General features: G+C 40.2%; 2 protein-coding genes across 3 annotated transcripts; one reads left to right on the forward strand and one right to left on the reverse strand.

The window, feature by feature from the left end:
- The first annotated feature begins 940 nt into the window (after positions 1-940).
- Positions 941-4366, forward strand: LOC103445870 (peroxisomal 2,4-dienoyl-CoA reductase [(3E)-enoyl-CoA-producing]-like). 2 transcript variants are annotated; one of them, XR_011571908.1, is made up of 6 exons: positions 941-1240; positions 2160-2319; positions 2882-3051; positions 3127-3349; positions 3791-4027; positions 4214-4366. XR_011571908.1 is itself a non-coding variant. In XM_008384923.4 (5 exons), exons 1-5 carry the CDS (start codon positions 1055-1057, stop codon positions 3943-3945), a joined length of 894 nt encoding a protein of 297 aa, XP_008383145.1. In that variant the 5' UTR covers positions 941-1054; the 3' UTR covers positions 3946-4260. The 2 variants fall into 2 exon arrangements, 1 of the variants encoding a protein (XP_008383145.1); XM_008384923.4 differs by having other exon boundaries at positions 3791-4260.
- Positions 4336-8224, reverse strand: LOC108174436 (ATP-dependent zinc metalloprotease FTSH 12, chloroplastic-like). Its single transcript, XM_017335342.3, has 3 exons — positions 4939-8224; positions 4719-4799; positions 4336-4513 (listed from the first exon to the last, which is right to left on the reverse strand). Exons 1-3 carry the CDS (start codon positions 5017-5019, stop codon positions 4436-4438), a joined length of 240 nt encoding a protein of 79 aa, XP_017190831.1. The 5' UTR covers positions 5020-8224; the 3' UTR covers positions 4336-4435.
- Positions 8225-13204: the final 4980 nt, after the last annotated feature.

A 13204-nucleotide genomic window follows, 5' to 3' on the forward strand; every position in this document is an offset into this window, starting at 1 on the left:
CAGTCATGAGTTTTCATTTTTGAATATTACACCACGTAATTTTGAATTGTATAAATTTTACCCCTACGTTGATTTTACCGTTTAATTAAACGTTGAGTAGTGAGTCTAGTGATGTGGCATAGTCTAGGTCCATATTTGAACCGTCAAATCAGCATTTAATATCTAATTAGACGATAAAATCAATGAGAGGGTAAAATTAGTGAAATTCAAAAATTACATGGTGAAATATGAAAATTGAAACCTCACGGCATATATTGCAAAAGACTCCAAATCTTGTGATGCAAATGCAATTAGCCCTTAAAATAAGTTTAAAAAATAAAAAATTAATAAGTTGGAAGGAAAAAAAAGGTGCAAATTATCCATTACTCAACAAAGTATTAAATTTTAACCAATTTAAACCACTTTTGCATTAGAGCATACGAATCTTCATTAACAACTTATGTGATTTGAGCGACAACCACTTCTATGAGGCTATCAAACTAATCATTCAGCTTATTTTTGCTTTCCTCCCTAACTTTTTGTCTAGCAAAAATTTTGCAATCCAAAGTAACATTACGCTAAAGATTTAGAATGGATAAGTCTCATGTTAGATCAAAATTAGGCTACCTTATGGTCTAACTAATATTCTTCAAAAGAGATACTCTCTTGTCATCAATTCACCACGTCGCAAATTTCTAGCAGACAAAGTAATCATTTTTTAATACGCATGAACATTAAATTAGTTGAAATATGCCACTGATCCTATGAATTGGTTGTAAGTGAATATTTTCTTGTGCGTATAGTTAGAAACTCAGAAATAATAGTTGCTTAAATTGTTAATATTTTATAAGTTTAGGTAGTGATGTGAATATTTTTATTTTTTTAATAAATGGAGTGCGGTTTTGAAAGTGACAAAATTTCGTAATTAGCTCAATAAAATATAACAATTTTATTTTGGACCACAAACTGTATGCATTGACAAGTGTCGCCATACGAAACACATCAGGCAAATGTACAGGCAAACGAGAGCTTCGTAGAAGCAAGCAAGAGAGAAGAACAGATAGAAGAGAGCGAGATGGACTCGCCGTTCAAGGCTGATGCGGTGAAAGGGAAGGTGGCTCTGATAACCGGAGGTGGGTCAGGAATCGGGTTGGAAATGTCGACCCAATTCGGCAAACATGGAGCCTCCATTGCCATCATGGGCCGCCGGAAGCAAGTGCTTGACTCAGCCGTCTCCGAGCTTCGATCTCTTGGAATTCAGGTACCTTCTCTTTTGTCAAGCTTTTTATTTTCAGGGGTCTGTTTGGTTGCTCAGAAAATTGAGAAAAATGGAATAGATACGATTCTGTTTGTTCTTTGTGATCAGTGAACTATTTTGGTAATTGTATGCATTATCAGTATGCTCTGATTTCCCAGCTGGGTCTTTTTTGTTTTTGTTTGTGTTTCTGGTTTGCTGAATCGTGGGGTTGTTTGGTTGCTGAGAAAATGAGGGAAATGAAATGTAGTTCCTTTTTCAGAAAAAGATAATAAATGTTTTCTGTTGTTCTGCTTGGTTGATTGAAAAAGCCGGTGAATTTCGGAATTTTATTTCGGAGTTTAATTTATACTTTATATGCCCATCTGGGTTTACCGTACACTATCTCAACTAAAATTGATTTTTGGGTGCCAAGGAATTACAAGTGTTAAATACTTAAGTTAATATGCATTAGCGGATTCTTTGCTCTCATGATCATTGCATTGGTGTAAACTTTGGATTTGAAAGGGCGTGTGTCAGTTGTTTTTTGGTCGAAATGTGTTTACAGGTAATGTTTTGTCTGTTGATCAAAACCAATAACTCCTAGTCACCCATCGAACAACTGCAAATTAACCAAAGCAGAACTTGTGTGCACTTTGGGCAACAAAAAGGAATGGTGATTCTGTTGGTCGAGCAGTTTAGGGTTGCACTATGATCTTAGATATGAATTTAAAAGTCGAAAGCCATCAGCAACACAAGGAGTAGGTTCTAGATTTTACCTGGCGGCTTGAGATCTTCACTATGGTCTCATTCACCGGCATGAAATGGCTCAAAGTCCAATTGTGGGAGTAGTGATTTAGTATTAGTCCATAAGTTCAATTCATATCGGAATTAGTTGGTTGTATAGTTCAAGATTTTTTATTTTTATTTTTTCCTTTTGTATCAGGCTGTTGGTTTTGAGGGAGATGTTCGTAAACAGGAAGATGCAAAAAGAGTGGTGGAATCAACTTTCCAGCATTTTGGTAGGCTTGACATACTTGTGAATGCTGCAGCTGGCAATTTTCTTGTATCAGCAGAGGATCTATCACCTAATGGATTTCGAACAGGTTGGATGTTGTAACAATCTTTATCATATGTTTGGACATATGAATTTGTTTATTTTCTTCATTTCGGTATCAAATGAAATTCTCCTTGTGTATGTATGGGCTAAAACTTTTTCAGCCAATGGTTGAGCACTGTTTTTGGTGAAAAACTGCATAAGTGCAAGGTTTTCTCTTGTTTGGGATCTTAATATATCAATTGTAAAAAGAATCTTTTGAAATTTCAAAGATATTAGGTTAACACAAAAAAAAAAAAAAATTATTAAAGCTTGCTGAAATCAAAAGAAAGCAGGAATACGTGGATGCATCCTTAAACTTGTTTGTCAGTTTACTTTTTAAGGATATGGTCCAGCTATCTTAGCCTTTTAACTCAATTGAAATGGGCGAACAGAGATTAAGCAAACAAATCAGATCCGTTATTAGATCTATAGTTGATTTACTAAGGTAAACTCAAAGTTGTAGTACATATTGAGAGTTTTCACTAGATTATCATTGGCCTATTAAAACGTCTTCATTTATAGGTGCTTTTTTTACCCAATGAATCATATATTTCGTTTCTTCCCTGTAGTTATGGATATTGATGCTGTTGGTACATTCACAATGTGCCACGAAGCACTCAAGTATCTTAAAAAAGGAGGGCCCGGAAGGGGCTCATCTGGTGGTGGAACAATATTGAACATCAGTGTTACTTTACATTATACAGCAGCTTGGTATCAAGTCCATGTATCAGCAGCCAAGGTTTGTTCGATATATTTTCAGTTGTTATATCTTGTTTTTGTGATAAGTATATTCAAAATGATCCCTTTCCAACAGGCAGCTGTCGATGCCACTATGAGAAACTTGGCACTCGAGTGGGGAACTGACTACGACATTAGGGTCAATGGAATAGCACCGGGTCCCATTGGTGATACACCTGGCATGAGTAAACTTGCACCTAAGGAGATAAATAGCAAAGCTAGAGATTACATGCCTTTGTATAAACTAGGGGACAAATGGGATATTGCTATGGCGGCTCTCTACCTTACTTCGGATGCAGGTTGGGTAGCCTTTGCTCATGCATTTTAATATCATCATCGTCATCTTTGTAGCAACATGTGATTAGCAATATCAGTATCTCTTGCATAATCGTAAAGTTTTGTGCTGCAACCCCCTTAGAAAAAGAGTATGAAATGCTGCAATTATCGAACTGCAGGAGTCCATCCTGGTTTGATATGTATCTGATTTCAGGACTTTTTGTTCACATTATCTCTTGATGCTTCAGCGTTTTAGCGTCATCCAGTCCCATCATGCGTTCAGTTGAATAAAATATCTGTGCTTAGATTTAGTCAGTCGGAAATAATAGAAAATGAAACCAAGTAACAAAACATTGAGTTGTTCTTGATGCTCGTGTCTACAGGTTCTGTTACTCTTCTCTTTTATCAACATCGCTTTTCCATTTGTATCGTTGGAAACTTATTTGTCATTGTAAAATTTTCAGGTAAATTCATCAATGGAACTGTCATTGTAGTAGACGGGGGACTTTGGCTGAGCCGGCCTCGCCATCTGCCAAAAGAAGCAGTGAAACAGCTTTCTCGAACAGTAGAGAAGAGATCTAGAAATGCACCAGTAGGGGTTCCAAGCAGCAAGTTGTAAGGCATAGGATAAGTACATGACCATTTGTACGGTTACCTCCAACGCTTATAAAACTTAGTTCGCTGCTCATAAGAATTCCAACAGAGGAATCCATTTCCATTAAAAAGGTCGTACCCAGTGCACAAGGCTCCCGCTTTACGCAGGGTCTGGGAGAGGTGAATGTCGGCTAGCCTTACCCCCATTTATGGAGAGGCTGCTCCCAAGTCTCGAACCTGAGACCTACCGCTCATGGACTAAGGCACTTGCCATCGCACCAAGTGCGACCTCTAGAGGAATCCATTTCCATTAATTGTTAATAATTTTCATGTACTTGGATTACTGAGGAATTTGGCGCCACCAGATCGCAAACCTGAATTCTTGTTAAATTCATTGACGTGTGAGAAAATTACAATATCAAAGGTGTAGATTATTGCATTGTAAACTATAATTGTGCGCCAAGAAACCAAGTAACATCTATGCAATGAATCGATAGATGATTTCCAGTAATAGTTTAACATCTATGCAGTGGTGCAGGATATATGTCCAGCGGTTTATACCGCAACTTATCATTATGCGGCAACGGTCCATCCTAAAAATTTAACCAAATAAACGTAAGTTGGAATCATCTCAAGAAACCAGTCTTCCAAAAGGCACTTTGAAGGGAGGAAGAAGAGCTATACCAAGAAACAGATATTATAACAAAAGAAATTATCTAAAACCATTAGGAAACTATTAATTTAAAAGTTGAAACGGATATAAAACAGTAAGACATTAGCAACTACCGAAATAAATACCTGCTCCAAGTCTATCTGAAATGGCTTTACAAAATCCTCAAACATCACTGGAGAAAGGTCCTTAATTTTCTCTTCAACCTCCTATTAATTGGAACACGAGATTGTGAGAATACACACATCTAACAAGTTTGGTGCAAGAATTTCAAAACATGCAAAGTTAAATGTTATCTAATCAACATTACAGTGTTCACAATTAAGAGAAGTGTGTTCTATAACGTACCAAACCAGTAATCCTTGACTTCTCTAATAGTTCCTTCGTAATCATGTCCAATATGTGCCTATTGTTTGTCAAACCATTCATTGCGAGTTCTTCTGTTTCTTCAATGTACTGCAACCAATACCAAATACACACAAAATGTAGTTTTCGATGAAATATATGAGGCCACTATCATTCGACAGGACCACTAACATTCAGTAGTATCCTTTTTGGATAGCATTAGAAATGATACAACAACAACAAAGCCTTTTCCCACTAAGTGGGGTCGGCTATATGAATCCTAGAACGTCATTACGCTCGGTTTTGTGTCATGTCCTCCGTTAGATCCAAGTACTCTAAGTCTTTTCTTAGGGTCTCTTCCAAATTTTCCTAGGTCTTCCTCTACCCCTTCGGCCCTGAACCTCTGTCCCGTAGTCACATCTTCGAACCGGAGCGTCAGTAGGCCTTCTTTGCACATGTCCAAACCACCGTAACCGATTTTCTCTCATCTTTCCTTCAATTTCGGCTACTCCTACTTTACCTCGGATATCCTCATTCCCAATCTTTTCCTTTCTCGTGTGCCCACACATCCCACGAAGCATCCTCATCTCCGCTACACCCATTTTGTGTACGTGTTGATGCTTCACCACCCAACATTATGTGCCATACAACATCGCTGGCCTTATTGCCGTCATATAAAATTTTCCCTTGAGCTTCAGTGGCCTACGACGGTCACACAACACGCCGGATGCACTCTTACACTTCATCCATCCAGCTTGTATTCTATGGTTGAGATCTCCATTCTCTTGCAAGATAGATCCTAGGTAGCGAAAACGGTCGCTTTTTGTGATCTTCGCTAGATTGCTCCGGTCATTACTATGGATAAGTATATAAATGGATAGAGATAGGAAAGCAAACACAAGATGTACGTGGTTCACCCAGATTGGCTACGTCTAATTCTCCGTTCTTTTGCAAGATAGATCATAGGTAACGAAAACGGTCGCTCTTTGGTATTTCTTGATCTCCGATCCTCACCCCTAACTCGTTTTGGCCTCCATTTGCATTGAACTTGCACTCCATATATTCTGTCTTTGATCGGCTTAGGCGAAGACCTTTAGATTCCAACACTTCTCTCCAAACGTTAAGCTTTGCATTTACCCCTTCCTGAGTTTCATCTATCAACACTATATCGTCTGCAAAAAGCATACACCAAGGAATATCATCTTGAATATGTCCTGTTAACTCATCCATTACCAACGCAAAAAGGTAAGGACTTAAGGATGAGCCTTGATGTAATCCTACAGTTATGGGAAAGCTTTCGGTTTGTCCTTCATGAGTTCTTACGGCAGTCTTCGCTCCTTCATACATATCCTTTATAGCTTGGATATATGCTACTCGTACTCCTTTCTTCTCTAAAATCCTCCAAAGAATGTCTCTTGGGACCCTATCATACGCTTTTTCCAAATCTATAAAGACCATGTGTAAATCCTTTTTCCCATCTCTATATCTTTCCATCAATCTTCGTAAGAGATAGATTGCCTCCATGGTTGAGCGCCCTGGCATGAACCCGAATTGGTTGTCCGAAACCCGTGTCTCTTGCCTCAATCTATGCTCAATGACTCTCTCCCAGAGCTTCATTGTATGACTCATTAGCTTAATACTCCTATAGTTCATGCAATTTTGTACGTCGCCCTTATTCTTATAGATAGGCACCAAAGTGCTCGTTCGCCACTCATTTGGCATCTTCTTCGTTTTCAAAATCCTATTGAAAAGGTCAGTGAGCCATGTTATACCTGTCTCTCCCAAAACTTTCCACACTTCGATTGGTATATCGTCTGGGCCTACTGCTTTTCTATGCTTCATCTTCTTCAAAGCTACAACCACTTCTTCCTTCCGGATTCGACGATAAAAAGAGTAGTTTCTACACTCTTCTGAGTTACTCAACTCCCCTAAAGAAGCACTCCTTTCATGTCCTTCATTGAAAAGATTATGAAAATAACCTCTCCATCTATCTTTAACCGCGTTCTCTGTAGCAAGAACCTTTCCATCCTCATCCTTGATGCACCTCACTTGGTTTAGGTCCCTTGTCTAATTTCCCTTGCTCTAGCTAGTTTATAGATATCCAACTCTCCTTCTTTGGTATCTAGTCACTTATACATATCGTCATAAGCCGCTAACTTAGCTTCTCTCACAGCTTTCTTCGCCTCTTGCTTCGCTTTTCTATACCTTTCACCATTTTCATCGGTCCTATCCTTGTATAAGGCTTTACAACATTCCTTCTTAGCCTTCACCTTTGTTTGTACCTCCTCATTCCACCACCAAGATTCCTTTTGGTGTGGGGCAAAGCCCTTGGACTCTCCTAATACCTCTTTTGCTACTTTTCGGATACAACTAGCCATGGAATCCCACATTTGGCTAGCCTCTCTATCCCACACACACTGGGTGATTACTTTCTCTTTGAAAATGGCTTGTTTTTCTTCTTTTAGATTCCACCATCTAATCCTTAGGCACTTCCAAGTCTTGTTCTTTTTTCTCTCTTTTGATATGTACATCCATCACCAACAAGCGATGTTGATTAGCCACGCTCTCTCCTGGTATAACTTTGCAATCCTTACAAGTTATACGATCCTCTTTCCTCATTAGAAGAAAATCTATTTGTGTTTTTGACGACCCACTCTTGTAGGTGATCACATGTTCTTCTCTCTTCTTAAAGAAGGTGTTGGCTAAGAAGAGATCATATGCCATTGCAAAATCCAAGATAGCTTCCCCATCCTCGTTTCTCTCCCCAAAACCATGGCCACCATGAAAACCTCCATAGTTGCCTGTCTCCCTGCCCACGTATCCATTTAAATCTCCTATAAATAACTTCTCCGTCTGAGCAATTCCTTGCACCTAGTCTCCAGGTCTTCCCAAAATTTCTCCTTCGAACTCGTATCCAACCCTACTTGAGGTGCGTACGCACTAATCACATTGATAAGTTCTTGTCCTATTACAATCTTGATTGCCATGATTCTATCTCCTACCCTCTTGACATCTAGAACATCTTGTGTCAAGGTCTTGTCCACGATGATGCCAACACCGTTTCTCGTTCTATTTGTGCCCGAATACCAAAGTTTAAACCCTGAGTTTTCTAGATCCTTTGCCTTACGACCAACCCACTTAGTTTCTTGTAGGCACATAATATTTATCCTTCTCCTCACCATAACTTCCACTACTTCCATAGATTTTCCCGTTAAGGTTCCTATATTCCACGTTCCTAAACGCATTTTGCTCTCTTGAACTCTACCCTTCTGTCCTAGCTTCTTCACCCTCCCCCGTCTAATAGGATCAAAGTACTTTTGTGTGTCCCGTGTAAAATTGATAGGAGCATATGCTCCCAAAAAACTTTGAGTGGAGTCGTTCGAAAAGAAGTTTCTATGGCCCCCTTGCTCATTTAACACTGCATCCGGGTGCCGATGGAGATACAGCGACCCTTGCTCACTTATCACTGTGCTCGGGCCACACAGCGCGCCACTTACGGGTGACGCCCTAGCTTTAGCGCGATTTCGTTCTGGATTCATTTTCATAAGGATTCGACGTAATCATGGAGTGCCGGCTGTCGACTACCTGACGCCCTCCCCCTCCTCCTTTATCCGGGCTTGGGACCGGCAATGTAAGATAAACTTACACAGGCGGAGTTAATTAACGGCTGCTAACAAATCCCTAAAAATAGAAGAGAAATTGTAATCTCTAAACTCCACTGAAACCGAAGCCCAAAGGGCTGCCCAGTGTTTTACTCTATCCCAAAGCTCCTCAACCCCCACTCCCTTGTAATCCTCAAAGACTCTTTTATTACGCTCCAACCAAATGTTCCAGAAGAGGGTCATCAACAGAGATCCCCACAAAGTTTTGGCTTTGCTCCCTTTCCCTAGGCCTTCGAACTTAGTGCTTAGGAGCTCAAAACAGCCCTTTGGGGTGACCCATCTTGCTCCAACTTCCTTGAGCAATTTCCACCAAAGTTGAATGCTATACGGACAATGGAGGAAAACATGGTTGGCGCTTTCCTCCCCGGATTTGCACAAAGCGCACCAATGGGGGGAGAAGCATGCAAAAGGCATTCGTCTTTGGACTTGATCACAAGTATTAACCTTCCCAAGCGCCACTAGCCACACAAGGATTTTGACTTTTGGAGGCACTTTTGCTTTCCATATCTGAGAGAAAGGGGGAAATTGTTGCACATCTTCATTGTTGCAAAGGAAAGAGTTATAGGATTTGCAAGTGAACTGGCCAGAACCTTCTAAATTCCGTCTTCTCCTGTCTTCTCTAGAATGGCACAACCGTACGGACTCCACCTTCTGCAGTAAACCAGCCACCTCTTCAATCTCCGACTTTCTTAGGTTTCTCCTAAACTCTAAATTCCAACTGACCGGCTGTAAAGAAGAAACTACCAAATTGGAAATACTTTGGTTTTTTGTCCTTGATAAAGAAAATAATCTAGGGAATTGCTCCTTCAACGGTCCGCCCTCCAACCAACCGTCCTCCCAGAATCTCAGCCTCTCTCCGTTACCAACCTCGAAGTTGCATGAGTGAAGAAAGGAAGGGTAACCAGCCGAGATGTCTGACCAGGGACACCTGCTCGAGCCTCGACTCGGACAATTAGCGTCCCAACCATTTGGCACCAGACCGTACTTGCTCTTTATCACCCTATGCCAAAGAGAGTTTGATTCGCGCCGGAATCTCCACAGCCACTTGGCTAATAAGGCGGCATTCCGATTTCTCAAATTTCCCAGACCAAGGCCACCTTCCTCCTTGCTTTTACACACTTTCTCCCACTTGACCAAGTGAAACTTCTTTCCTTCCTCAACCCCTTCCCTAAGAAACCCTTTCATTAGCTTTTCCAATCTCCCAATGACCCCGCGTGGGGCTTTGAACAGGGACATGTATATGGGCAAGGATCCCAGGACAGCTTGGATCAATGTTAATCTTCCGCCTCTAGATAAAAAAGCTTTCTTCCAACCCAGAAGTCTCAATTCCACCTTCTCTACCACCGGGTCCCAGAACTTAATAGATTTTGGCTTGCCTCCGAGGGGGAGACCCATGTATCTCATTGGCCAACTGCCCACCTCACAGCCCCATGAACAGCTAGCAGTTTCTTCTTTTCCGACGACACCTATGATATAATTACATAAAACTCAGTGATCAAATAAAAATCATACAACACTTGTTACTGCTGAGGAAACCACTAAAGAATAATCAACACAGACATACACTCTGTTCGCATTTCCGTTGCTCTTCTTCAGTGAGTAGTACACCCATACCCTCAACCAATTGTTTATCTAATACATCAACAATGTCTTTCTGGTAGATCTTGGAACGACCTTTCCTCACTTGAAAAATGAAGGGTACAAAACAACATGCAAATATAAACTAGAGAAAAATATGCATGAGAAGCTTTCTTTTCAAAATAACAGATTCACATTTTATTCAAAAGTTAAATATCATGTCAAACATCAGTTAAACAATTTTTATTGAGATCCCAGTAAACACTCACACCACTTCACCAAATATTACTATTCACAAAGAACAGTCATGAAACCATAGTTACTACTGAAACTTGAATAAGCATGCATCTTACTTTTCCTAGATTTGTTGCATTACCGTATTTACTAGCTGGAGATGCATCTACCTAAAGAGAAACCTCACTGGTACCTTATAAATACAACATATACACCAATTAATAAACCTGGTTCACACCTTGGAGCAACCTATGCCACTAAAGTTACCAGTTCAATTTTCTGACCATCAATATCTCACACAATTCTTATTTCAAGGAAACAGTAATACAAACAAAAAGTTCGCTTATGCTACACTTTGGGTGTTTGTATGTTTCACTTACTGACATGATTGCTGCTTCATTGACAAGATTCGGAATATCTGCCCCAGAAAAACCAACAGTGCGGAAGACAAGCTGAAGTGGAAGATGAAGCAAATAGTTGCCAAAACAAATTAGATTGTCATCCATACTATAGAAAGGTAAGCACCAATTACTAAAATAAAAAGAACCAAGCCAAGAGTGTAAACATGGAAATTCATGTGACGAATGAGACAAAAACACGTGTACAAAATAATATTTGTATCAATGATTTTGTGTTAGAATCTCTTCTACAAATTTAGCCTCTGATTCAATCTTCATAAGTTGTTGATTTGTGGATGGGTTGTTGATCGAAAGGGCCGTCGGGGCTTGATCTTTAGGATGTATAGTTGTGTAGATTTATGGATGGGCTGCTGATCCAAAGGGCCGTCGGTGCTTGATCTTTAGGATGAACAGTGATGTACGGATGGTTTCTTTAAGGGCCGTTGGGCTTGATCTTGACGAACGGATGAACGGATCTTCAAGGGCTTTTGGGCTTGATCTTGAAGAACGGATGTGTGGATTTGTTGATGTTGTTGATCCAAAGGGCCGTTGGGGCTTGATCTTGAATTGGTGGACGTTCTTCAAGGGCCGTTGGGGCTTAATCTTGAAGGAAGATTTGACAAAGAACGGAGGGAGCTTTCTTGATCCTTTGGGATTTGCTTGGGAGCTTTAGAGTTTCAAAGTTTCAAGGTTTTGGTGTGATGTGAATTGGTGATGAATTGGAGTCCTAAAATGAATGAAATGGCCTTGTATTTAAAGAATTTCAAGGCCTAATTTTGAATATAATATTCAGATGAAATAAATTATTTCTGCCAGTTATTGACACGTGTCCTTATTTGATGACTTCTCCAATTTATTTTTATTTTTCGTTTAGTCACATGCTACGTGTAAAATTTATGTGACGTGAGCGTTGAAATTGTAATTATTGGTCAACATTTATTTCACCAAAATTTTGATGTTTACAAATGCCTCCACTTCAAGGCGCGTCGTATACATGTGTTTGTCACATGTAGGAGATGCGTTTTGAAGTCCCTTAATGTAAATGTCGATCTAAGGGCCATCAAGGCTTGATCTTGAATTAGGCTGGAGATTTCTTTAAGGGCCGTTGAGGCTTGATCTTGAATTGGGTTGGAAGTTTCTTCAAGGGCCGTTGAGGCTTGTTCTTGAACTTTGTTTGAAATTTCTTTAAAGGCCATCGAGGCTTGATCTTGAATTAAATTGGACCACAAGGAGCTTCACGTGGTAGATGATCTTTGGCTTTGGTAGTGGATGAATCGGCACGTATTTTGTTGTGTTTGTTGACTTTCCACAGCTTTGATCTTGAACTGGGTTGGAAGATTTTCTGGTTTCCTCCAATTGTTGACTTTCCACAGGCTTATTTTTGAACTAGGCTGAGGGGTTTCTTCTGCTAGACTTGCACCAAAATGTCTGGATTTACTCCTTTTATCTGAAGCTGAATTTGGTTCAAGGATGGTGGACACTTGATCTTGAATCGGATGTGATTTCTTCAAGTTGGCGACTTGATCTTTAAGGATTTGATTCAAGGGTGGTGAATCGGCACGTGCAGCTCACGCCTAGCGAGTCGACTTAAGAATTTAAAGGTCAAAACAAGTCCGCCAAATCTAGAGTAATTGCAACCCTGATGATATGAGATACTTTTGCTTTTGAAGAAATAGCAGATGAATCGACACATGTTTTGTTGTGCTTGTTTCCACATGCTTCAATGTATCATTTTCACTTGCCTTATATGTTCTTCAGGCAGATGTGGTATCTTCTGCTGCCTTGTCTATTTCCCTGGCATAGCAATGCTAGGTAAGCAATTAAGGACGGGTTTCAGGCAGTCGGTTCCTGACTGGGAGTTTGACTTCAAGTTCCGACTGATTGCTCTCTTTCTTGTCTTGCAGGTAAGAACAAGGACAAGGAAAAGGACAAGGAGAAAGCATGATATGAGATACTCTTGCTTTCGAAGAAGCGGTGGCGATTTGACAACGTTGCACATCGAGGCTTTGCCAGGTAAGCAACTAGGCAAAGATTCCGGGCAATCAGTTCCAGATCGAAAGTTTGATTTCAGGTTCTGACTGATTGCTTTCTTTCTCCTTGTCTTGCAGGTAAGGGCAAGTGTAAAGGAAAAGACAGGGAAAAAGCATGATATATGGTACTCTTGCTTTCGACCCTGGTGATATGAGATACTTTTGCTTTGATGTCATTTGTTTACAAGGGTATTCCCGGAGAGGAAGAAAACTGAGTATTTCAAGAGGCTCTGTTGGGAGTGTACTCTCGGAGGTGACGAAGGGTTGGGCATTTTTGTAGGTCTGCCTTACTATGGAGGACGAAGGTCGACATATATAGGAATTTCCCAACAACCAGTAGTGGCACTATTCCTTTACTCTTGTTGGC

This window comes from Malus domestica, chromosome 10 (assembly GCF_042453785.1).
Source record: "Malus domestica chromosome 10, GDT2T_hap1".
Taxonomy (NCBI): Eukaryota; Viridiplantae; Streptophyta; class Magnoliopsida; order Rosales; family Rosaceae; genus Malus; species Malus domestica.